At 40.0% G+C, this 26,677-nt stretch overlaps 1 protein-coding gene across 10 annotated transcripts in view; it reads right to left on the bottom strand.

The window, feature by feature from the left end:
* Window positions 1–26,677, bottom strand: part of smoc1 (SPARC related modular calcium binding 1) — a 43,350-nt gene that overhangs the window by 4,374 nt on the left and 12,299 nt on the right. For 2 of the 10 annotated variants that reach the window (XM_086050484.1, XM_086050474.1), the window contains 13 exons: window positions 23,151–23,316; window positions 22,262–22,345; window positions 19,441–19,553; window positions 19,241–19,340; window positions 17,337–17,387; window positions 16,669–16,716; window positions 14,805–14,894; window positions 13,836–13,916; window positions 9,570–9,762; window positions 8,317–8,399; window positions 6,351–6,456; window positions 5,187–5,434; window positions 4,260–4,293 (listed from right to left, as the gene is read on the bottom strand). In XM_086050484.1, the coding sequence (XP_085906610.1) occupies window positions 4,260–4,293; window positions 5,187–5,434; window positions 6,351–6,456; window positions 8,317–8,399; window positions 9,570–9,762; window positions 13,836–13,916; window positions 14,805–14,894; window positions 16,669–16,716; window positions 17,337–17,387; window positions 19,241–19,340; window positions 19,441–19,553; window positions 22,262–22,345; window positions 23,151–23,178 (1,259 nt within the window). In that variant the 5' untranslated portion in view covers window positions 23,179–23,316. Of the gene's footprint in view, window positions 1–4,239; window positions 4,294–5,186; window positions 5,435–6,350; window positions 6,457–8,316; window positions 8,400–9,569; window positions 9,763–13,835; window positions 13,917–14,804; window positions 14,895–16,374; window positions 16,407–16,668; window positions 16,717–17,336; window positions 17,388–19,240; window positions 19,341–19,440; window positions 19,554–22,261; window positions 22,346–23,150; window positions 23,317–26,677 lie in introns of all 10 variants that reach the window. The other 8 variants (XM_086050479.1, XM_086050481.1, XM_086050480.1 and 5 more) reach the window with 7 other exon arrangements.

Genomic DNA, 26,677 nt, shown 5'->3' with positions numbered 1-26,677 from the left:
TTTTTTTTTTTTAAGGACGAGTCAGACCCTAAAATCTCTGTGTGTCTTTTTAAGCATGGCTTCCTGAGACTTTTTGGTGGCTTTACCTTTAGTAGCCCTACCAAAGGCACATTTTCAACACACATTTGATAAAGTTTTGAGTTTGTGGATTGATTTGGCTTATAATTGAAAGCAATTTCAAGAAGGCCTTCGCATGCCTTCCCTCATTACAGATGGACGGAAATAGGCTTTTTTTTTTCTTTTCTTTTTTTTCTTAATAATGGACATACGGAGGCCTGGGAGGAAAAGAGATGAGCTTTGATTGCTTACAGATGGCCACATTATAGTTCAGCTGTGTGGGTGCGTGCATGCGTGTGGGTGGCGTTACATGTTACGGAAAAAAAGCCCGCACGTCGGTATGTGGACGTTTGTGTTCATAGGCGCACTTTGCGACATTTTTAATGCAGGTGCTCTCTTGGTAGCTCCTGGATTTAGCGTTCAACGTCTCTCGGCGGGGCCATAAATCTCACGCGTGCGGCACATCGGAGTACACTTTTACGCACATGGAAATAAAATATTACGGCCAACTATTTGCAACGAGCGCTCGTTTTAGACATTCGATATGTTAAGTATGGTTTTGTTAGCCAAAAAGCATAAGAGACGAAATGACTCACATAACTAACATTCCAGAGCTTTGGCTTGGATCTATATCGACTGCAGGTTAAGTACCCTATTCCCCATTTAGTGCCTATATACAGTTTAATTTGACCATTGACTATAAACAATACAGTTATTTGACTATAAATAAAATTTATATGTATTTTTAAGTGATCCATACCCAATACCATTCCCAACGTGAATATCAATGTTACACTTTTTGGTCCAATCAGAGTTCAGCCTCTGTGTGTCCAGGGCCTATGTAACTTAACCTATATTAGAAATGGGACTGATTCTTTAAAGACGAAGTCAACCCGAAGGTTTTCTATATTGCGTTTGTGGAATATGAGTTAAGCATTCAAATCCATTTTGGTCCATCTCGGGGCAGCCATTTTGCCAACTGTTGTGCCCTGGAAATGACATCACAGTTGCTCAGGGCTCAGATAACGACCAATCATTGTTTATCTATAACAGACCCCAAATATAAAGATAGAAAATCAGACAATTAACACTTTTGGTTGTAGAGTCTGTGCCACTATTTAATGATGTTGATGCAAGTTAATGTTATGAAAAAAAAAAACAGTTTGAAACAAGAGCCTTGCTTATTATATATCGGGAGAAAAAACCCTAAATCGAAACTTGTTTTGATAACGTCATTGTCATTTGCTTTTTCTATACGTAAAGAAGAAAAAAAAAAAAACAAACAAAAAAAATCAGTAAACTGATTTTTGTGAACCCCCCAAAATCATAGATTTTATTTTAAGGCCATATTTTCCAGCCTAACTATGCATTTAATAAAAGTTTCATAAAACAAATAGTTCCTAGTTCCATTATTATTTTAATGGACTAAAATGGTTTCCAAATCGTGCCTTACACTTTATTTTTGGTTTTAAGTTTTTAGGGTCTTTTCCTATCCTTATCTGGGATGCTGCGAAAGTAAAAAGACACTTGACTCAATTATGATACGTTTGCACTCAATGGCAACAGACTTCCACGGAAACTGGTCTGCGTTTCGTTTCGTTTTTCAGAATGCTGCTTTACTGCCATGTAAATAATACACTTGAGAAAAGCAGTGACTCTCATCTTAACAGTTGCGTTTCAACAAATTCAACAAAAACAAACATGGCGTGCGGTTAATGAGAACAAAATATGCACAAAAAAAAAATTCATGGACCAGTCCTACCAGAACGCTATGTAAATAACCTGAAGGTTCATAGAAAAAATTATATTAATAAATGTAAAAACACTTTTGTATGATCCGCACCCTTTAGTTACTGACGCCAAGTTAGATTACAAAATGAACATTTAGAATCCACTTTGTTTGTCAAGAAGACAATGCTTGTATGCATTTTGCCAAAGTTTACATCCACCAAGGAAATCATGTCAAACAAATCAAGATGCTACGCTTGCAGAGCATATAGATCATAGGACAAAGTCGAGCAACCAGCAAGACAAAGGATCACCACTGTTAGCAACATGTTTATGATGATTGTTATCCACAAGTCAAAAGATAAATACGCCTAAGCAACCTGAAGCACATAGCTAGCCTTATAAAATGGCTACGATAGGAACTTGGCCTAGGCTAGCGTTAGCATTTTCAGCTAACAACATAATCTAAAGCAGTTGTGCTAAACCGTGGCCACTGGCATTTTGCTATTGTCGCTAAGTGGCGACCCACTTTTACAGTTTATCAGAACAATAAAGAAAGACGTAGTGTTCAAAATTAGCCTGTGAAAATATACTGAACTGTGCTGTACATACAGTGTTCTCCCGCTATAAGGTGATTAGCCCTTTTGTCCTCCACCATATCGCAGGTTTCTATTACTATTTACTAGGGCTGCAGCTATCGTTTATTTTGGTATTAGGATATCCTACTGAAAATTTGAATGGAATAATCGGGTATTGGGATTTTTTAAAAAAAGTAATCCGATGGCTCTCGCCAGCCTATATGGAGCGCTTGAGCGCTTGCTTATGGATGCTAAAAATATGACTTAATTACAATGACAATGTATCTGTACGCTGCCTGTTGCCAGTTTTTAGGACGGCTCCAGTGAAGCTAGCGCTAGCTTGCGCTTGCTAGCTGTATACCGATATAATGCTAATCTTATGTGAATGGCAACAAGTATACATTCAATACACGAGTTAACTGTATTTCCTGTCATGTGGTGGAAGATTTGAAGACATTTAAATGTTTTGCCAGTCATTAAATGTCACTGGAGGTGATAGATAAACATCATAATAATAATAATTTTGGGACAAATAAGTGAAATTTCCTGCAGCACACCTGAAGTGTGTTGACCAATTTTTCATTGAGTAGATTTTTTAATATCCCTTTAAATGTCTTGTTCTCGGTGGTGGTAGCTTCCCAGCAGGGACTTTTCATACTTCAGCCAATCAAGACAATTTAAGAGCGAGTCACTTTACTTGACCACACTAACGGCACAATGGTTGGGAATCACCGGCTTAGCCAACAGCCTGTTGCGAAAGGATCAAGTGAAGCCAAATCTTCCAACGAAACAAAATGTGGTCATGTTCATTCACGGGACCAAGGGAACCATATTATCAGCATGCCTGCTGGGTTGGCGGGAGGCTATGTGGAGAAAATGGCCACCCTGGGACCACTCATCAAAATGAAAAAAAAAACAAAACAAAAAAAACCACCACAACTTCAGCACTTCAAGACTTTTTCCATGACTTGGATATGTAGTGTTTGGCCGCCACATGCTCTTAATAAGCCTGCTCAATAAAACGGCAACCCAACATTGCGACATGGAGCGCAAAGTCACAGTGACTTAAAAAGATGTGGGCCGTTTAGGATTATTGCGGCGTGTCTGAACACAGTGGGCCTCATTAACTATTAAATGTGAAGAAATGTTCTTACACGCACACGTTTAGTGTATACTCGAATCACTGTTGGATTCATGACACGTGCGTCCAATTGTCTTCTCACCATTGCGCGCGTTAGTGAATCAGAATGTACTCTAAAAGGCCTTTTCGCAGCACACATAGCGACATGCAGCCTGCCGTCGACGAAGCGCGAAGATGGCACGGCAAGGTGGCCGTTTGCCGAGTGATTTCAGAGTGCTCAATAGATCAACTGACAGGGAAAGCCTCCCTGTTACTTCCTGGCTGGCTGCTAGGCAAAATATGGTCAAGCATGAAGGGACTAGCGCGCTGCCCCGTTGCGAACAGGAAAAAATAAGTGCAGTGTGAAAAGGTCTTACTCACAGGCTCGATCTGCTACCGGCATAAGGTTTTGCTCGGTTTGACGCATCTAAACGAGATCTACGGGGAGGTTTGGAGTTGCGAGAGTGAATTTGTGAATTTACTCACGATGGGCAAATTGAGCAAATTGTGCATTTCTGAAGGAAAATGGGTTGAGGGCTTGATTTCTAAAACCTTGCAAGAGGTGCTACGGAGACAGTTTTGGGAGTCAAACATGACACCTATATAATGAAGAATACTCTTCGTGTCTAAATATGGAGAAATGACTATTGTGATTAATATGCATATTAATCGGGTTAAAAAAAAAAAAAAAAAACTATTCACTATAACTATAAGCAGAGACATATTAGTAAAAGTAGTCGTATTAGTTGCTCTTACTGAACACATTTGTCCCTTGCCTTGTCCCGTAGTTGCTGCTTGCTGTTGAACCACCTGCAAAAGTAACAAATGAATAAATAGCATTAACATGATAGTTTTAGATTTAACGAACCAAAGCTTTGAATTTTTACATTGCAATATGAAATTTATTGAGCTTGTCAGTGTGCACTCTAGAGAATATTTTATTCTGGCAACAAGCAAAGTTACTTTATGTTCCGTTTTTTTTTTTTTTTTTCACCCACTTTGAGTGACTCCAGTGATGACCCGATAAGAGCCAAATCCTCCTCCAGGATGATGTTTACACGACTGAACCATTTTTGCCTATCCGTCTTTATAGCTTTCTCACAAAGCGCAGCAATGACTAATCTATTAAAAACTTTATGAGATGGTGAGCAGCTTGAGGAAGCTCATAGTGAAAGCCCTCAAGTCCAGTAATGAAAATAATCTGTACAAGGTAGGGCCGGGCAAGCATTAACTTCCATCAACTTCCACAAAAATATGATTTTTAAAAAAATGTTTTTTCCACAGAGAATGGTGAAATAAGTGTCCCTTTCGTAAGACCGGGTATGTAAACATGAGCCTTATAGGGAAGTCAACCCAAACATATTTTTTTCAAGAATATGTTCTATGCAAGCACACAGGTTGAAAAAAGGCAATATGATTAATATGAAATGTGAGTTAAGCAGCAAAATCCACCCGTTTTTTAGCCATCTCAGGGGTCGGCCATTTTGTCATTTCTGTCGACTGAAAATGACATCACAACTACTCAGGGCTCAGAGAAGTTAAATCACTACTTTTTCTTTAAAATAAGTGCACGTAAAGTTAAAGTACAAGTGTGTAAGTACATTGCATTGCACTGGTTGATTAATCACACTGCTCAACTTTTTTTTTTTTTTTTTTTTTTGGAAGTTCCTTACTTACATATCACCTCGTGTCTCTTTTCTTACCGTCCTTGGCGACTCCGAGGCAGCCCTTGAGCTCGTGCAGCGAGATGGCCTTGTCCTTGTTCAGGTCGCAGTAGTCAGTGAACTTGCGAGCGCACTTCTTGGGCTTGGCCTTCTTCTTCAGGTACCTCTTGAAGGGCTTCAGCTCTTTCTTGCCGACATCCTGACTGCCGTTGGCGTCCAGCTGGGCGAAGTACCAGTGCACCACCCGTTCCTCCAGCGTGTGGCTGGGATCCGGCTCCACAAACCTGCTGGCGGTCATTGTAAAATTAATCACAGAAATAATCTTGTCTTGTTTTTTTTGTTGTTTTTTTGTTATTTGCAATAAAAGACTGTCAACTTGAATCCAAATGTCTTTGGATACCCATCTGAATCATATCGGTTCTGCTAATACTGTATGTGTGAGAGTGTGAAATGAAAACCATGAGCGCTTCCTTGAAGCTGTCGCGTTTCAAGGAAAAAGCAATATGACAGATGGGAAGAATGGGATTGTGTTATAAAAAAAGGGATTGTGGTCAAGGGAGACAATAGCCATGAAATATGAGCTGTATTTGTTTCTTTAAATGTAGCATATGTGATCTGTACACACCACTAATGCACCATAATAAACATCTATACACCAGGGTTACTTACGAAATACCGAAAAGTAAAATTGTAAAACTTTTTCTTTAATGAAATAAAAGCAAAGATTCTTTAAAAAGAAAATATATATATATATATATCTATATATATATCTATCTATCTGAAACTGCATCTTAGGTTTATAAAACTAGCTAAAAATAACTATATATCGAAAATGTCCTTTGTTTTCGTCTTTGTCCTTAATATCATACATGAGCTTTCAGGGTTCATATATTATTTTTGGGGGGGTTTGGTATTGCTGTGCATACAGAAGAAACAACAGTCATTTGAGAATTGTAATTTACTTTACGTAACTACCAAAACTTAATGACTTATTTTTTTTAATCTTATACTCGACAAATACGCCATATTAAAAAAAAAAAAAAAAACGAATACTAAAACTATCATAAACTAAAAGGAAGAATTTTCGAAAAAATGTTTTTACAACAAACCTGCCTAAAAACTAATCTAAACTAATTGAATTACCGTAAAAAAAACTAAACTCAAGACAAAATAAAAACGACCTTTTAGATTGTTGTTACCTACCTCCCGCCACCAGAGGGGGCTGGTGAGTTTATGGCTTGAACCATGTCTGTGGTCAAGGCGTCCAACAGACTCGTAATGAATTCCACTTTTTTCCCCTCGGGGCAACCTGGAAAAACACAAGCAGCGACATTACCTTCCACGTCTCATTTTTGTGGTTACGCCCAGGTGGTTTTGGAGACAGATCAACGAGCATGACGAGGAAAGAAATTGTTGCCCAAAATTTCACACAGACAATGGGTAAATTACCATTATTTTAATTCGAGGAAAATGGATGGGAGTCACATGCGGAGGCGGCACGGACCCGTAAAACATTTTACGACGCAATTCCAAACACTTTGGGGTAGCCGTGTTGTCATTAAAAACATGTATGACACTCACAGGGAATTACTATTTTGTCAACTTTAACGGCAAAAACTTACACACACACACACACTTCCTGATTTCAACAGGTGCATGTTTCTGTGGGAACATGTGCAAATGTGGTGGGGACAAAAACAGTTCAACCTACTTTAACACTATGACCGCCGTCCCATCCTTGTTTTAACACAAACTGCTAAAAAACATTTTTAGTAGACACAGCACACAGGTCATATTTGATGACATAAAATAACTCAGAACAGGCTGTCACCCGGCGCCACCTCCAACACCCACACCAGCGCCACTGCCACCAGAACACTCGGGCCTCCTATAAAAACAAAGCCACACATCTGCGGCGCAGCCAGGAGCCGCCACGCTCCACTCCGTAAAGTCAACAGATGGCGACTCAAACGTCGCGGCCTCCGAAAAAAAAAAACAGGAAGTGAGCGGTGACGAGTTGCATGGGATATGTTCAAAATCACCACCTATTAAATTTAAAGTGTACTATATTGTGAGTTGACAATTTGGCAGTTTGAATGTGTAGTGACCAAGACTTATGGGCCTAGTGCGCTGATGTTTTGTAATCTTGGTTATGATGGTGGTCGTTGGAGAGAGGGGAGAGGGTTTTTTTTTTTTTTTTCAGGTGGTACTTGGAGTGAAAAGTTTGAGAAGCACTGCGTTAGGTCTAGCCAAGGTAAATATTCTACATTAGGAAAAGCAAAAATAAACAGGTTAAGTATGTCCCTTTCTCCCATCTAATGCAATTTAATTGTTCTGTCATGTCACTATTAAGACACTAAAACTATAACACATCGCTGGCATAGATAGGAAAACAAATGGTAGTAAATGAATAATAATTTTCAGCTAGTGCTGGGCAATAAAACGATATCAATATATATCGCAATAGACACCAGATCAATATTCATAGAGATTGTACTCAATACAATATGGATAGAAAAAAAGACAAATCAGGACCCCATCATTCTGGGGGCTGTAGGCTGAGGCTCCAGTATGATGTTAGATTTGTGCATCAAATAGAACATTTAAGAGTACAAGAGGGTTTTGCTACCAGATATCTTGAATGGTATTTTCCCTTCTCGATAGTTGTGTTTTAAACTCTGTTTATTCATTAATTGTCTTTAAACTGACCAGTTAATTTGATTTTTTCATAATTGTTTCAACCTCTAAAGGTTAATTATTATTGGAAAATAACATGACATAAATTCAGTCTTTTTTCTTTTGCGTCCTTATTTTGAAGAGTAAAAAATAATCTCGTTATCGACTGATATGAAATACCGTACTTATATCGTTGATAGACTTCGCCCTGCCCTATTTTCATATCGATTAGCTATAAGTGAAATTGGATAATATCACCTGCTGATCTCTCAGAGCAGAGTGGTTGGAAATGACAGCCTCATGTTCCGATGCTACGTAGCTACATGTTAGCCTTACGAACGAAACGTGGTTTTGGGCGTACAGAAGCTCTGGCGTATGAGAGGAACATGTCGGATAACACCGACAACGCGATGACGGCGTTCCGACGTGGCTCATTGGAACGACGTCCAAAAAGGTGAACTTTAACTGCCGTAGGAGAAAGCAAAGGAAAAACCTGTCAGCTCTCGGCCCTGGAACGGATCTTCGACGTCGGAGCTGCGGGAACGTGCGGCGCTGTCACATTCTGGCGTCTGGTACCTGTTGGGACAAGATACACAAGACAGGAGCAGAGCGTGAGAAGGATGAAAAGGGAAGATGTTGACAAGGTACAAATACTTGATGACTACGCCAGCGTCCGACATGGGGCCACGTTGTGGTGGCCCTGTTGAAAGAGTGCTGGCAATGTATATTCATGATATAATGTGATTAATTCCAGTGATTATTTCATATTCCGTGTCTTTATAGTGTTTAATTTAAGAGTGTTCAAATGTCTTGTGGTTGTTTTGCATGTAAAAAAGCGTGTTGATATGGCCTGAGGCCAACAGACGCGCGTGACTTAATGAAGCCCAGGTTTCAAAGCAAACAGTGAAGCAGGATTTAGCTGTAATACTTTTTTTTTTTTTTTTGTACCCTTTCTTGTTATTGGCTAGAAAACTAATTTTTAGTGTTACTTTGGCACCATCTTGTGGGATCTTGGGCCCAAGGAACTATTTTGATGTGAATTGAGGAGCTTCATTTAGACAAAAGTAGCATTTTAACACCACCTTGTGCCAACTTGGGCCAAGGTTTTATGGCGTCTGTTGAGTCCATTGTACCTTTACTTAAAGGGAAATCAACCCAAGCATATTTTTTTCAAGAATATGTTCTATGCAGGCCCACTAGTTGAAAAACGCCATTCTGATATTCCACTGCTTTTGTGGAATATGAGTTAAGCAGCAGCAAAATGCACCCATTTTTAGCCATCTCAGGGGGCGGCCATTTTGTCACTTCTTTCGACTGGAAATGACATCACAACTGCTCAGGGCTCAGGTAACGACCAATCAGGGCTCAGCTTCAAAAAACATGTGAGCCGTGATTGGTCGTTACCTGAGCAGTTATGATGTCATTTTCAGTCGACAGAAGTGACAAAATGGCCGCCCCCCCGAGATGGCTAAAAAGAGGTGGATTAACTCTTATTCCACAAACGCAATACTTATCAGAATGCCTTGTTTCAACTAGTGGGGTTGCATAGAACATATTCTTGAAAAAAATATTTTTGGGTTGACTTCCTCGTTAAATACAGAGCGTGAATATTTGTTCCCACCCAATTTACATGGGATGACTGTTTTTCTTCCACAATGCTCCAATCGAATGGAAAGTTACAATCGGTTGATTGTTCTCCCACGGGACTGCCGACAAAAGCAACGTGACATAATATGCGTTCATTACCTGGTGGAGGTTCCCGGGATGGGTCGTCCGGTGTCGACAAGCACGCACCAGCAGTAGCCGGTGGACTGGTGGCACTGGACGGCCTTGTACAGGCCGCCGGGCCCGCAGTCGGGGATGAAGACGGCCTCGCGGGGGTTCTGCCGGGCCTCTTCCAGGGCGCTCTGTCGCTCCTGGTCGCAAGAAGGAACTTTCTCTAGAAGCATGACGAACAAACTCAGTACTCTGGACATAGCAGATGAGTCATGTGGTCAACCCTGAAACATTTTGCGCCAAGCAAAACCCTTCAACATGGTGGCACACCCCCTTTGCCTTGTACACACCCTACAAAATGTGTATTATCATTCAAAAGTGATTAAAAGCTTCAAAAATGAACACCAACAAAGCCATATTTTTATATCGTAGAACATTTGTCAAACCTTTTCTCCCTGTAACAAAAAATACATTTAAAAAAAAAGAAGTTTATTTTAGGGCGTCATTCGTAGATCGATCATTGATTTTATGTCAAAGGGCTATTTTTGCTGACATTTTAAAACCACACATCTGGTTGAAAAATCCTGATTCTCCTGGCAAGAGAGCAAAACAAAGCTAATGAAGACATCATTTTGAGTTATGTAAACGCGTGTAGCTTGTTTGTTAATTTATGTTCCTTTGCCAAACAGCAAAGCAAACATATTCTCAAAAAATCTTATTAAAGACGTGTTTAATCACCCAAATATAACACAATTATTAAAAAATGATGTACGGTATATGCCCGCATAGCTGGATTCTTGATTTTACCTCACAGAGTAACATTTCCCAAACTTCTTAAGCCACACTCTCCCTTCAACCTAACAGAGAACAGAAAAGCAGAAAATCCATCCCATCCATTCTCTATAGCGCTATGTCATCATTAAGATTTACAAAATTGTTGGTAGCCCCTCTGTTAATGAAAAACCCACAGTGGTCATACAAGTATCTTTAATCTGACTAAACTAATAATAAATACAAATCTACCAATGAAAATGACACATTGCTTTTGAATTGTGGTACAACACAATTATTTTAAAAAAAAAAAACGCGTGAAAAAAGCCTTGACAAAAATGCTGGTACCCCTAGAAAAGATTGAAAAGAATTTAAACATAGTTACATGTTTAACCAAGATCACAGGTGTCATCAAACTTTTAATCAGTCAGCCGGCCTATTTAAAGAGAGACAAGTAGTCACTGTGCTGCTTGATTGACATGATGTGTACCACACCAAACATGGACCAGAGGAGGTGAAGCCTGTCACTATTTATTTAGCGCGAGAGGACGAGGACGCCAGGGATTGGTCGCCAACCAATCACAGGGAAAACATTGAAACTATGGACAAAATCTTCAATAAACGGAACCCGCGTGTTTTGGAGAGAAGAATCGTGCGGATCCGGTAACCTTGTGCCGTTTCCGCAGAGGCTACTGTGTTTTTCCGAGACCGAACTTTGTCATCGTGAGTGACACTTTGCCAAACGCAGTTATAAAATATGACCATATTAGCGACCTGGGCTCTTAAAATGCTTCTGCGATATCTCGTCCCTGTCACGCTGTATTTACACTTGCATCCATTTGGGCCGTTTCTCACTCTGAAGACGAGCACAGCAGCGTGCCAAGGCTCCTGGACCATTTTGGGTTTCACAAACGTGAGGCCTTAAGCTGAAACTGTTTAGTGCCTTTCCATTTCAAGATGGTGTTCGTAAGAAAATATGGAGCTGATTATTCCCACTGCAGCGCCGGTGGTCTCGGCGTGCAATTAAAGGAGAATTAGGACAAACTTTTTCGGTTTCATTTTCCTTGAAGATGTCATAACAGCGAGGCAGCTTCGTGTTTTCTTCACTTGTTTTTTTTTTTTCCATCGAGTCACACGTCGTATCTTCAAAGCTTTATGTTTTTGGCATTCGGACGACACCTTGTGTTCTTCATCCGAGCGCGTTTCGGGTCACGTCCGAAGATCAAACGAACAAGGACGTGTTTTCGCCAAGGTTGAAAATAAAAAATAAAAAAAAATTGTCTTTGTGTCAGTGAGACTGAGAAAAGGCAATGTAAGGCTCTTGAGAAGGTTTAAGTGATGAGCCGCAATTGCAAATAAACAGTCCTTGAAGGAGACATGGTGTTTGTCCAGTATCAGAGCTCCTGGACATCTTTGTGAATGACAACTTCAGATATATTTCCTGCATTCCTTCCACTTTGGTGATTGCCTCACATTGTGTATCAAAGGTGGTCAAACGTACAGCAAGGTGTATTGCACAAAGCACCCGCAGGCAACAACTACCATCAGCTCAGTGGCACATCATCAGCGTAAACATCCCGAAGCCGGTAAAGTCAGGCCTTCAAAAAGGAAAAAAAAAACAACAAAAAAAAAGACACCAGTATAACAATAGTTAGCAATAATTGTAACTGTTATTGTATGTATTTTTTTTTCATCACAAAAACTGTATATGTACTGTAATGACAACTTGTCTTGAACTTGAATACTTAGATGTGTCATAGGCTGTTGCTGCCTGAGTGTTTAAAGATTTCAGTGTCTTAATAATTTACAAAATTAAGAGATCTTTATTGTTAGTGTATTTTTTATTCTGGTGTAATTTCTTAGAATGTCACCCGAATGGTACGCTTTTTTTTTTTTCCTAAAAAATAAAATAAAAAATGTACCATTTACTTGTCATCTTTTCAAAATAAACATATTCTTAAAAACAAAACAACAACAACAAAAAAAAACGTTTTTTTTTTTGTACCGATAATATACCGAACCGAAATGTGATTTAGCGTACCGTTACACCCCGAAACAATAGTGTTGCACCGCGGAATCAAGTGGTTAGCAACTAGTCACATCGTCGTGGAGTAGCCACAGGGAGCACTGTGCTCCATCAGTTTGACAGTCGCCAAATTTTCCAGCGCTAGCCCAGCCTGAAGGTAGCGTGAGCAGTCCAGTCAAGCGTCTTCAGAGAATCTGTGCAAAGGGCTAAACGGTTACCTTGGGCTTCCTGTCACTGTGGCGAGCACAATATTTCCATCGTATAACGTAGGCGGAGGTGTCTGCATTTTGTCTGTGTGTCGCCCAGGTCCTGGCGAAACTTCCCGTGTTTAATACAAGCGACATTACACTGGCGCCGAGCAATAGGAATCCCTGAAGAAAATCCTTTTCAGGCATGTGAATGGAAAAAGACGGAGTGTAATTTAATCTAGTGTTGTACTGATTTCTTCTTCTCATTTTTTTTTTAAATTTTTTTTTATTGTATGACTTGTGTTACTTCTCGTCCCTTGACAGGAATAGAACAACCCGACACCTGAGACCCACAAAGTGGAACAATTTTGCTCCTTCTTGATATAGCAGACAAAAGATGACGTGCCGAGAACAGACAGGCTCTATTTTACGCTTTTCACTCCTCCAGGCGTTGAGCCAAGTGCATTTTTAAACCCCGGTCCGTATCCTCATTCAGTCCTAACCTTTCCTCCTCCTCCGTCGTCGTCTGATTCCCTTCATCCTCAAAGCCTCTTTGCCGGAGTTAACCCCCACCCAGGCTTCTCCTGTCCGCAAGCCTCCCCAATGGCTTTCAGCTGTGCCATAATCACTGCGAAATTCTCTCAAAGCGAGCAGTTAAATTGGAGGCAATGCTGCATGTTGGTCTAGCGTTTTGTGTTCATACGGACAAAACGGTTTGCTCGTAAAATGAAGCCACGTTTGTGTTTCTTTTCGAGGCACCTCATTCGCAACACTGTGGAGCGAACATGTCAGAGGCTACTGGATTATAAACGTGGATGCACACGACATGTCAGAATGTACTGGGAAATAAACATGGACTCCCACAACGTTGTCAAAGCCAAAGTGTCCTGGAATATAAACGCGGCTATGCACAACAATGTGGAGCGCTCACGTCAAACTACTAAAACACAAGTGGACGCGTGCAACTTTGATGCGCACAACATTGCGGAGCGACCGCGTCAGTTTACGACGACATAAACATGGGACGCGAACAACGCTGTGGAGCGGCCACATGTCGGAATCTACGGTAACCACTCACAACATTGTGGAGTGACCACATCAGTCTACTGGAACACCGACAAGGGTGTGCACAACATTGTGGCGTGTTCACGTGTCTGAAAAATGCAACGTTGTAGGCGTCCACACGTCAAGAGTCTACTGGGATATTAAACAACATTATGGAGTGGCCACATGTCAGGACCTACAGGAATGTAAACAAGATTGCCAAGCGCCCAGTGTCTACTTGAAATGATTCGCCTTTCTCAATCTCACCTTGCTTCCTGGACGTGGAGCTGTTTTGCTTGTTCTCCTTGTAAACCAACTGCTTGATCCACAGCGTGGGGGCGGTTATCTCTGCAACGAAAGATGGATGTCACGTTACCGACGGTAAACTCACTCACAACTACTGCTGCCGACCTTGACAGTGGTACTATTTAGTCATGATGCTGACTAACGGTTAATTTACAGTTACACCCTTGTTCCATTTTTTTTAACCCTCAAAATTCTACCCACAACACCTCATAATGACAGTTTTGTTTTGTTTTTTTCAAATTTTTGATTATTATTGTTTATTACAATAAATAAACAGTTTGGCAACGACGGCACATGCGGCTTTTCATTCTTCTGCTGTTGCTCTCTGATTTTGCAAGATAAATAAGGAGTATTTCATTTCCATTTGAATTTTTGTAAGCTGTCACAGGAGACAGCTGAAAATATAAGTGCTGCACTGATGCGCTTGACGCTGTATGCTGAGGTTCTGGGGAAAAAATAAATAAGTCACATTAACCAGGTAAAATAAATATTTTAATAGGCAATTATTTTGCAAATAAATATTTTACATTGTTGGTTGAAAGAGTCATTTTCAATTCGATCACAATCCACACACAGTGAAGTAACGAAATAATTTTTGGTTCGATGCTGATGGATGATTTAAAGTTTGTCTTTAATTTCATGAATATGAGGAGGACTCAAGTATACATTGGCTATTTTATTTTAAAGTAAGCTTTGAACACACCATAGTTTTTTAATACATAAAAGGTAATAAAATACATTTATATATATTTTTTCTTTTTTTTCTTTTTTTTTTCTTTTTATTTATTTATTTATTTTAACAGTATATGCAGTTTTATCCTCACTTTAGTTGTGAAAAACGGTTTTCAACACCTGCCTCAAATATTCCTCTTAACCGTGACACGCCTGAGGTGAGTACTTGTGGAAATTCTGAAATTTGAGGACCCCTACCATCTCCTTCGGCGGGGACAAGGGTCTCCAAGGTGGGCGTAGGCTTGGAGCCGTCGTCTGGATTGAGGGTGAGAAAGAAACGGAAAGAGACTACCATTATTGAGGTTAATACAATCTACTCTCCACAAGTGTTGAATGGTTGGGATTTGCACATGGCCCGGCCAAGGTGGACACAAAAACGTACACACGCACGCGCACGCACACAAAAAGAACAGTAGAACAAAGCAGGACCACCCACATGTTCTAGATGTCCCTCACACTCACACACATAATTAAACAGCTCTCACAGCGACATCAAACGGCCTCACATTAACACAATCTTTTTTTGATAAGGCCAAGAAGCACACACACACACTTACATTAGAGGACCCCCACAGCCCCTATCAAGAGGCAGGACGTGTCAGTAAGGACCACCCACTCTAAATAGAAGTGTGCAATATTAAAAGTATCATGGCGGTCTGGTTGAATAATTATGACGTTGTGTTTTTTTTCTCAAGTGTGACTTTTTCCCCCCCCTTATAAAATATGAACTTTTTCACACACAAAAAAAAGTATCTTCCAATTCAAAAACTAACAGTGTGCAAGGGAGAGGGGGTGCACCATCAATAAAGGTAATTTACAATAAACTTAAACTTAACTCTTACTTGGTTTTACTTGAGGCAATGATATTTTGTTTTTGCTTTGGCATTGACTTTTTTTTTTTTTTACGAGCCAGGTGGTGGCGGTGCGCATCTTAAAATGTTTGGGAAAAGGCAATTCTAGACTTGCACGATTACTAACGGCAATCTTTTAATCCCAATAATATGGATGGGGGGGTGCACCAGGAGTCTAATGGCAAACTGGTATAATAGTCCCCCCTTCCCCCCACACACAAACCTACCAAGTGATTTCCTCTATAAAAAGTATGTTTTAACAAAGAAAAAAAAATAATGGTATGTTGTTGGGTTTTTTTTTAACCATTTTTCATTGATGTGATACAGGAAAAGGGTGTGTGCAATCATTCAAGGTGTCATTTATTTGTACTAATCCTACCACTTTAATTATGTTATATATGAAGGGAGGCATCCCTGTTAGGATGATTTAAGAGGGTGCACATCAAAATGACATTCTGCACTATTATACTTTGTAGATGGCAATATTTGTGGCTTCAGGACTGTCCTTGGTCCAGAAGTTATTCCAATAAATTGTAGATAGTGATAGATCTCCAATACGGAAAATTAATTATCCCTAAGGGCGTACGCGTAAAGTATAATGGCGGTGACAATCATTTTTTTCCACAAAATAAAACAGATGTAACTTTTAACAAAAAAAAAACAAAACATTTTGTTTTTACTTTTTCATTAGATCTGTGTTGTTGAGAGGGGGTGCGCTTGAAATCAAGGTATAATTTATAATAAATTGAACGTGGCTCCATTTGTTGCAAAGATCTCTTTTTTGGGGGGGCTCAGCAGATTAGTTTTCAGGGATTCATTGGAATTTTAGCTTAAAAAAAAAAAAAAATCAAGGTCGTATAATAAATGTGACGGGGTGCGTCTTACGTAACCATGAACGCCCCCCGGAAAATACTCACCCACGTGCAGTTTTGGAGCATCTGGAACATTCCTTTAGGAAGCAATTGAGTCAAAAGCAAAGCACAGACAACCTGCATTGGATTCAGTTAATACATTGTAGATATTTTTTTTTTTTAAAGAAAAATGTAAGGTCCTTGAATCAAATAAGGTATCAACACACTGCCACGTTGCTTACAGAGCACATCTCAGACCAGTGGACTGACGCTTTTAGTTAGGGAAAAAAAAACTTTCTTTTGGTCATTTGACCACAACTGAAGATAACAAAATGAAAACATTTCTCGAGCTCAACTCACCTTTTCGACCGGAGTTTGCCGGCCCGGGCGGTCTGTCGGTCACGGACCCTGCAGAGCGAAAACACAAACGTGTACAAAGCAGAAAATGGCAGCAACGACGACAACGATCCCGCAAAAGTATTTGCTGGCCTTTCGCGGTCAGGACGGATTGATCCGAGTTCAAACGGGCCACAAACCAACGAAACAACCTGAATGGTTGCAAGAACATTCTGTGAGTACTGTGGGATCAAGTTTAGGATGTTCAGATTTTCCGGCAGGGTACATACAGTGGAACCCTCCATTTAACTGACTAATTAGGGGAAGAAGTCGTCCGTGTTGACGTTGCACTTTAAAAAGAACAGATTGAGGCCCATTACGTATCTTTAATTATTCAATTACGTTTTTATTTTATTGTACGTCTGGAATGTCATAAACTGAGGGCCCTTCTGTATGTACCAAACTGTGATTTTTTGCCGTAGCGTTACACCGCTACACCGTCGTATGCTGCCGAATGGGGGGACCGGAAATTGGGATGCAATGAAAATCAATTAGAGAGTTTGTGGTCCTTGTCATGCAGGTGGCGACATGCTTGGTGGATGCAAAGAGCAGAATAAAAAGGACCCAAAAAAAAAAAAAAAGAGGGTAGAAAAACGGTGAGCAGTCGCGATTTGGATCGGAAGATGTACTACCTGTCAATGCGCTCGTCCCGGCGTGAGTTCCCAAAAACTCATGGAAGTTTCCTGCGAACGTATATATGGCACATGATTGATGCCTGTCACATGATGCGCGTGTCGGTGAATGTCTTACGCTAGCTGGAGGGAAACATGGAGAACGGTTGCCGCTCAAGTCTCGTTTCCACAGTACTCGAGTGCCGTACACGGGACAAGAGTCTCCCATATTCTTCTAGCAACACGCTGAAGACACTCCCTCCAAAATGGATGAAAATATGAGGGGACAACCATTCAAAGAGGCTGCTAACAAGTTTATGTCAACTACTGCCTTTGTCCTACATGTGACAACAATCTCTTCAAAGAACACAGTGAAGACAGTCCCCTCTAAGAGAGGTGAAAAGATTGGAAGAAAACTGGTCAATGACCCAGTTTAATGAGGCCTTTGGTGACACTAAAGGAACTGTGGTGATTTCTGGCAAGTACCATATGTTTCCTACATTGGACAACAATCATCCATTTTCTTCGTGGAACAACAGTCACATTAAAATGGATGAAAAGTGATTGAGGAAGCTGCTACAAAAAAAAAAAAAATGGTAGCAACATTGATAAAGCTTCGGTAATTTCTGCCAAGTACCGGCTCTATCCTACATGTGACAACAATCTCCTGTATTCTTCATGGAACACCATGAAAACAGTCTCTCTAAAATGAATTGAAACTGGTCACGGAGGTTACTAAAAGATGCCTGTAGCAGAATTAAAGAAGCTTTAGCATAAAAGAACTACAATGACAATGGTGCTGAGGAAGTTGCTGGCAAGTCCTGTATGTTTCCTACATGTGACAACAATCTCCAGTATTCTTCATGGAACACTGTGAAGGCAGTCCCTCTCAAACAGATAAAAAGATGAAGAAAGAAGAAGAAGAAAACTGAAAAGTGAAAAAAGTGAAAGGAGGCCTAAAGTGACATTAAAGGAGCTTTCGTAACTTTGGACAAGTGCTGGCTATGTCCTAAATATGACAACAATCTCCTTTTTTTTTTTCTTCCACACAGACCACAGTGAAGACTGTCCTTCTAAAATAGACGAAAAGACTAGACGAAAAACAGACAGGGAGGTTTCAAAAAGAGGCCAAAAGCAACATTAATGGTGGCAGTTGGAATTTTTGGCAAGCACTGTCTGTGTCATATGTGACAACAATCTCCCATATTCTTTCTAGGTCTGGTCAATGGGATAGGATGCCTTTTTTTATGAAGAAAATCTTCCAAACCTGTGTATGTTTGCCCGCAAAATACGTACATGCGTAGTGACTTTACAGCCAGCCAAAAGCAGATTGTGCACAAAAAGACATTTTGTCACAACAATTTGCAAGGATGCAAAGTCTTCAGACAGTGGCGATGACAACTGGCGAAGAATGAGTTTTCGTCGTTGAGTGTGGGCAGAGCATGGCAGCCAGGTTAGTGATTCGTGGTTGCGCGGACTTGGAATTTGGGCAAAATTATCCAATTTCACTGAATTGGACTGAAAATTATTTTTCCTAAAACAGGATTGCAAAATTCTGTGAATTTTCAAAGCTGGAAACTTTACAACGGAATTTAAAATTCATGATGATTTAATGCTGCAATCCGATTCATTGTGCTGCTCCTTCTGGTGTGCCCCCCCCCTTGGCCGCCGGGGGGCAGTATAATATAGTGCAGTCATGCAGACACAAACAAAGAAGAATAGCTTGTCTACAGTACTATAGTACTACTGTAAATACTGCTGCGAGGTCCCTATTGTTTTTTTAAAACGTATTTATAGGATAAAGAATATATGTCTGTGACTATTGTTATATTATCCGTCTTGATGTGTTCCTCCCCTATTGGAGGTTTGAAGACCAACCGCAAAACACGAAAGAGCCCCCCGCCAAAGCTAATTGTCGGCAGTACCTGAACACACCGGAGTCCTGTTGTGCACCGAGGAACCGCTCACCGGCTTTCCGTCGGTGGTGACGCACCAGCAGTAGCCTGTCAGAGTGTGACACTGCACCTTTGTAACCACACAAAATCACAGTTACAATACTTTTAATTAAATGATCATTACAGGACCCTTTGATTCGAACATTGTCGTCGTCGTCGTCTTGGCAGACCTGCGCAAACGAACCATCTTCGTTGCATTCTGGAACAAACGTGGACTCTTGGGGCCTCCGGGCTTGCTCCAAAGCTTGGCTCCTCTCCACACGACACTTGGACTGACCCTCATCTGAAACCAAACACGATCTTCAGCGATCGGTGGCACTGCAAGAACATACTTATAACCTTACATACAACCGTACATACTCAAAGAGCCCTTTCGCACAAGGGATTTTTTTTTTTTTTTAAATAACACTGGAAGCCACAAAACCCTTTTAACTCATTTGATGCCTACCTCGTGTTAACTCGTTTTTTATAATTCAATCGTATAGCGCCATCCACGGGTTAACTCGAGAAATTCGTTTTTTGTGGGGGTTTTTTATGCTCAAGGGTCTGACGCAATTAATCAAAAAGTATGAGGCTTGGGAAACATTGTTATGACGTGCAATCGCCAGCAGATGTCATCAGTGTCATTTATCAGATTATCGCCAGTACTGTTTTGAGGCTAGAAAAAAAACAACAGGAAGAAGGAACTAAAGTGCCTTGCGGGGTGCTTGTTTCATTTTTATTTTGCTAGGTATCTAATACTAGGTATGGGCCGATTAGCGGTTTGACGGTTTACTGGCTGTCACCGGTAAGGATGAGGGCGCGTCGAAGCAGGGCACACAGTATGATTGACTGTTTGAATAGTCGAGTAAACGAGCCGCCTCTTTGAAGTTAATTGCCTCCCTCCCCTTTTTCTTTCCCCTTCTCGGAAAGCAGCGAGGGGAGGGGTGAGCAGTTATGAACAGAGGAGGTAGTGCCCAAGAAGAAAAGAGACACTGCAAAAACGGATGCCTTCTAGCTTTGTTGATTAATGTGCATTGCCGTAATGTTTTTAAATGTTTTTTTTTTTTTTTGTTTGTTTTTCTTTAAACGGTGCCAGCGGGTACTAGTTGGCCTCAAGGACAACATGAGTACCCCATGGGTCTGTTCTAAAAATAGCTCGCCAGTGATGGGACACTGTGACTTACCAAGAAGAATTAAAACAGAAGAGGACTGTTATTTATTTAAACTCAACATGGCACAAATAGGGTATATATATTGTTTAAGTGGAAGTCAAGTTAAACATTTTCTTTGTAATAATATGTTCTATGCGGCACCACTAGTTTGAACACGGTATTCTGATTAATATCAAGCAGAAAAATCACCCGTTTTTAACCATCTTATGGGGCAGCCATTTTGCCACTTGTTGTCGACTGAAGATGACATCACTGTTCCTCAGGGCTCAACCAATCACGGCTCAGCTTGAGAAAGTCTCATGGCCAAACTCAGTTATTGACCAAATCAATCTTTTGGTATTGCTTCCACTTCCTGTTTGGTTGCATTGCGTTTAAAAAAAAGTGTCCAGACGAGTCCAGCGAGGGCCGTGAGCTGCCGACTCCAATCGAAGCTGCAACAAAGCAGAGCCGTGTGACCTGCGAGAACGCGTGATCTTTGCCCAGCGTTCCTCCACGCGCGCATGATTTTATGGAACAAAACTGCCGATTACCGTCGGGAAAGACGACACCGCTTTACCAAAAATGGATCTGGTGCGAGGTGCTGTTTTGCGAAAGGTCACGGTGGAGGTGTGGGGAAGGGAGAGAGGCGAGTAAGCAGATGCCAAGTTGCGACCTTTTTACTCCACACCGATCAATCTGTGCTGCTGAGTGAGTGAATGATGGAGGTCTGTGAAAAATTACACGCCAGCTAAGTGGCGGAAAATGAAAGACATCTCCTCATTCACTTCCCTTTTTTTTTTCTTTTTGCCCAAGCTAACGAGATCGTAAAAGTTTCATTTGAATCTAAACGTCTGTTGCTTGGGTCACTAAAGGAGAACTTTTATTTGAAAAAGAAACACTCTTTTGTCTCTGGCTAAGTTCATACCAAGGTTTAAGATTTTTAATCAAGTCCGTTGTATTTCTATTTTTTGTCAGGAATAAATTAAATAAAACAAAATGTATTTTGTAAATTGTATATTGTTCAAGTTTTTTTTGTTTTGTTTTTTTAATCGCTACTTATTTTACAGAAAAAATATTTGAAATTCAGTACATCAAGAAAATATGGATATTTTTGAAGGATTTTTGAAATTGTTTTTAAATACACAAAAAACATTAGAAATTGATTTAATTAAAAAAATAATTAAAATTTAAATTGTCACTCTTTACAATGTTCTTTAACATTTTCTCAAAATTTTTTATATTTATTCACTATAATTGATTAGTAATTTTATATTTTCATAGTGTATTTTGTGTTACATTACATTTATTTTCTAAGAAATTTTGCTCAGATTAAAAAAATAAATAAATAGATAAAATATGCAGTTTTGGCCCATTTGTAATGTTAAAATTTGCATTAAAAAATAAACAATACTTTTTTCAATGCATATTGGATTTTTATTTTACTTCTGACCTTATTTTTGTATTTCAAACCTTTATTTTATTTAAAAATAAAGAAATGTGTATTTCTCAAGGAATTATTTCCTTTTGTTTATATTTTTCTAATCATTTCATTTCTATTTTAAACAAAGTATATTTTTCACAGAGTTTGCAATCCCCTTTTGAAATTAGATTTTTACAACTGAAAAACATTCTAAATAAAAAAGTATTTTTTCCCTCAGGGTTTTTTTCTTTTTAGCTTTTTACTGTGTTTGTGTATTTGCTTGTTTTATTATTGTGTTTTTTAATCTGTATTTCTCAAGATATGAGCTAGATTTTATGAAATGTATCCATTCACCAATGTTGTCGTTTTGTCTTTTCCAGAAATGACTTTCTTCTATCTTGTGATTGGATAAAATATCGTTATGGGCACAGTGCTTACCTGTTTGCACAGCGTCTCTGCCCACAGATGGCGGCGTAGGTGCGAGCACCGCCGCTGACTGCTCAACTTTCGCCCGGTATCTTCCTGAAAGTAAAAAAACTTGGCACTTAGCCCGACAGCCCCCCAGTGGCCAAAAGGACTTAAACTGGCACCCTTGAGTGCACTCGTTTAGGATGTAACATTGTTTGAATGATTTCCAAAGTTTTTAATCAAACTTTACGTTAAAAAAATCACGCAGCACACCGCCTAAGCAAAAAAATATCAGAAAAAGTGCGCACTTGAGCCTATTGTATTGTAAAATACACATACAATTGATGTCCACCCAGAAAGCCTTGTAATTCCCCGAAGAATAGTCAAATTCACAAATGCTGAATGTGAAATTGTGGCGGTTCACTGTATAATGAAATAATAATGACCGTTTTTTTGTTCAAAAATGTACTTAGTGTAAAATCTAGGCTTGATTACTTGAACAGAAAGCTATATATAGCTAGATAGCTAGCTATTGAGCCTTGAATTAATATGAAAGACAGTTTAGTTTATCCATCTATCTAATTATCTAATATCTAGCTAGCTAGTAGCTACTAGCTATTAGCTAGTAGCTACTAGCTACTAGCTACTAGCTAGCTATTAGCTACAAGCTAGCTAGCTAGATATTAGATAGATAGATAAACTAAACTGTCTTTCATATTAATTCATGGCTCAATTGCATTTATGTATAATACATCTTATAGTTTATTGCAATACTTTTGCTTGTTAAAAGAAAAAAGACATGGGAAGAGGGCCTTGAAAAAAAAAGATTGCATATTAAATCGCAATTAGATTACTTTTCAAAACAATTCAGCCTTTGTGGCTGAGAATCACAGGTGTAATCGCCTTGTGGTGCGCTCACCTCGACAGCGGCCGCGGTGCGCTAGCATCAGCGTCTTGTCTTTGCATCGCGCCCTCTGCAGCTCGCATCCGTTCTCGTAGCTGCGTCCATCCGAGCCGCACACCGGCTTGGCCTGCGGTTGCGTGCAGGCACCGCCGCACTGGTTGTCTCTGTCGCCAATCAGCCACTGAAGTCACACAAATTAAAAAGAAGACATTTTTCTTTTACACAATTAAAAATAATTCCAAGGGATCTTTAGGGCATATCTGTGACATGCTATCATCAAAATACTCCAAGGATCACGAATTAACAACATATTTCCACAGCATATTTCTTGCCGTGGTGAAATTGGCTGACTTACGCTGATAAACCAAGTAGACGACCACTTAGCATTCTCCGCATTTATCTTGATTGATAAAATGTCCTGCTCAACTACTGGTGAGGTTGATTGCATAACTTTATCCAGAGACCTCAACAGACTATGCAGAAAGGCCATAAAACGCTATCTGGAGCCCAACTCTGTGGATAATTTCGCACTGAATTCACCGAAGCTTCGTCAGGAAAGTGTAGGACCTCTTCTCTGCACTGATTGGCCGACCTGTATCTTGGGGGTGTGACTTAGTGATAGGTGTATGTATCTTACAAGAAACATTGTTCACAGTCACCTAGACAAGTGACAAATGAAAAACAGTCTTTGTATATATTTTTTGGTGTACACCTGCTGTGTCTCGTCCCACACAAACCACAACTCTGTCCGTCTCACTGGTGACATCCAAGCTTTAAGACCACAAGTAAGATTTTAGACCGAAAGGCTAAAAAAAAAAACACAAACCAAAACAGAACCAACTCCTGGGAAAGACGTTGAGCGAAGATGTCAGTGGACAGGAGTTAAAGACTGCCTGGCAATGCAATCGAGACGGGAGTCGTCTCCTGCCGCAGCTGCGGTTGTATAAATTAGCCAGTGTGTCACGAGTGCAGAAAAATGCCAAAAAGTGACAAATATTTGGATGAAAGGTGGCGCATGAGAGAAAATTGTACGTCGGTTTTGGCATGCGTCTGAATGCGGCGTTTGTTCAAACTGGGAAACGATGAGGAAAGACGCGACTGAAGCCAGAAATGAAACCAGAATAGCGCTCCCTACTGTACAGCAGTCGACTTACAGTCAACTACCTGACAAACAAGTTGTTTCAGTTTATTGTGTGATCAGCCTATAAAATTAGGTTTGCATGAAAATGGTCGTAACTGTAAAGCAGTATTGTTAAATACTCTTTTTTTTTTTTTTTTTTTTAAGACGTACACTATAGCGTCCCAAAGGTTAAAAAAATTGTGACGTTGCAATTCATCATGGGAGGATGGCATTGCAAAAATTGCTCAGGTCACAACCAATCATGGTTCAGCTTCAGAAAACAGGTGAGCCTTGATTGGTCGTTGGGCAACTATGATGTCATTTTCAGTCAACAGAAGAGACAAAATGGCCACCCCCTGCGATGGATAGAAACCGGTGGACTTTGCTGCTTAACTCCCATTCCACAAACGCAATATTAATCAGAATGCCGCGTGGACCGTGAAAAGACAAATAAATTCGTCAATGGCAGTGAATGACTTAATTAAACTCCGGCGATTATATTATTTTGAAAAGGCCTAATATCGATATATTCAGGGGTGGTGCGTTTGGTCCTGATGCAGCATCATCAGTCGGTGAATCAGGCGATGATATTAAAGTGAAGTGGAAAAGCATTATACAAGTGAAAGACCATTTACAGTTTACTTTCGAGCCACAAAGTCTGGCCCCTGCCCACACGCCGACTGCCCCCCCCCCCCACAACCAACCCTGACTCAGCGCCTTAATGGACGCAGCCCTTCTTCTACCTACGCAAGGATTTTAAAAAAAACGTTTAATCTCACATCAGATTTTTGAAACGGCATTGAGTGGAAATAAACAAAAGTCTCCCACATGAGCTTTGCAGTTTAGTCATACAGTCCCAGCACCCACGGAAGTGTCTTGAAGCTCATGAGGATAAAAAAAAAAGAAAGAAGAGAAAAGAAAGCAGACTGTCTGGCAGATGGTGGCAGGTTTTGGTTGAATATTTAAAGAAAGGTTTCAAGGTTGGTGTTAGTCAGCGAAACACACGTGACTTTCCCCACAGGTCTGCTTGACTTAACACACTGAATATAGAGACATGAGTCATTGACGTTCCACATAAAATGTTCCAAAGCCATGCATCTTTAAAGGGCTTTTCCATACTCAAAAAAACTCACCAAATTGTGCAGACATTTTGATCCTGGTAAAAACTTCACATTTGGTAGGGAGGGCGGGCATCAGACCCTACAAATAGGCTTGGTGGTACCCCCAGAATTAAAATAAATACATAAATAAATAAATAAATAAATAAATAAATAAGCCCCTAAAGCAACATAACATTTATTGGGCATGTCTATCATGCGCACTCCCACAAAAAACGTCTGAAGAAGCCATGTTTGAAAGGACAAAGGAAGAAGTTTGCCATTTTGGTTTATAGTGCACATTTTGGCTTGATTCGGTTTAAAAATCCAGCCCCAAATCCAGTTTCACTTATCAATAAAATTTGGAGGACAAGTTTATCATGGGTAGAACCCACCAAAAAAAGTATCAAGAAACCAAGCCAGCAAAAACACAGGAAATCCGCCATTTTAGTTTGAAGCAGCCATTTTAGTTTTGTTTTCTTTCCCCTCAGAATGTCCTTCAAATACAAACTTGGACGTTATAGATCACTATCTTATTGCTACCAAATTTGAGTGTTGTGGCCGTGACCGCTAAATACTGAAATGTCAACTGTCAACCAAATGCCACGGCTAGGAACTAAAAAAAAATGTTTGAGGCGTGACAATATATCCACTTAAAGTCTCTGGTCCAGTCGCGAGAATATATACCACCAGGTCGTCACTAGGCTTTCCGTGCCATGACACGAGGTGCTAGCCACCAGCTAGCTTGCAAGCTAAAAGGCTTGGGCGCAGAATATAGTTACTCACAGTTGTGCCAGATAACCACTGATGTGAATGAAGGTGCTCAAGTTCTTAAATTAGTGGGGGAGGTGAGACTCATGCCAGATTTCGAAGTGGATCACTGGGCAAAAAAAATAAATTAAAAAAAATCAAAAAAGGCTGAGAAAATTAATGAAAAACAGTTTAATGCTATTTCTCCACATGTGAGTAGTACACAGTTCTCAGTCTTTGCACGTTTTCAGAAATTGTCAAACATGTATAAAGTACTTATTAAAGTACAAACAAATCTCTGAATTCACTTTAAAGGGTTTTCAACTATTTCACATTATGATGAGCTATAAAAAATAAGCTGTTTTTTTGTTTTGTTTTTACCAATTATTGCTTTGTTTTGTAAAAAGGTACAAAGGGAAAAGCAGGGCTATTAGTGAAATTGTTTTGGCATTGTGGTCTGCTGAAAGACAGTTGGTGCATTAACTCATTCACTGCCAGACATTTTCAGACCCTCTTTTACTCTAACGTTTGAAAAAATTTGGAAAATACCAGAAAGTATTGACAGCACTTCACCG

Source organism: Filicampus tigris, chromosome 13, assembly GCF_054856515.1.
Source record: "Filicampus tigris isolate MCC_2025a chromosome 13, RoL_Ftig_1.0, whole genome shotgun sequence".
NCBI lineage: Eukaryota > Metazoa > Chordata > Actinopteri > Syngnathiformes > Syngnathidae > Filicampus > Filicampus tigris.
This window is presented reverse-complemented; position numbering and strand designations above follow the sequence as displayed.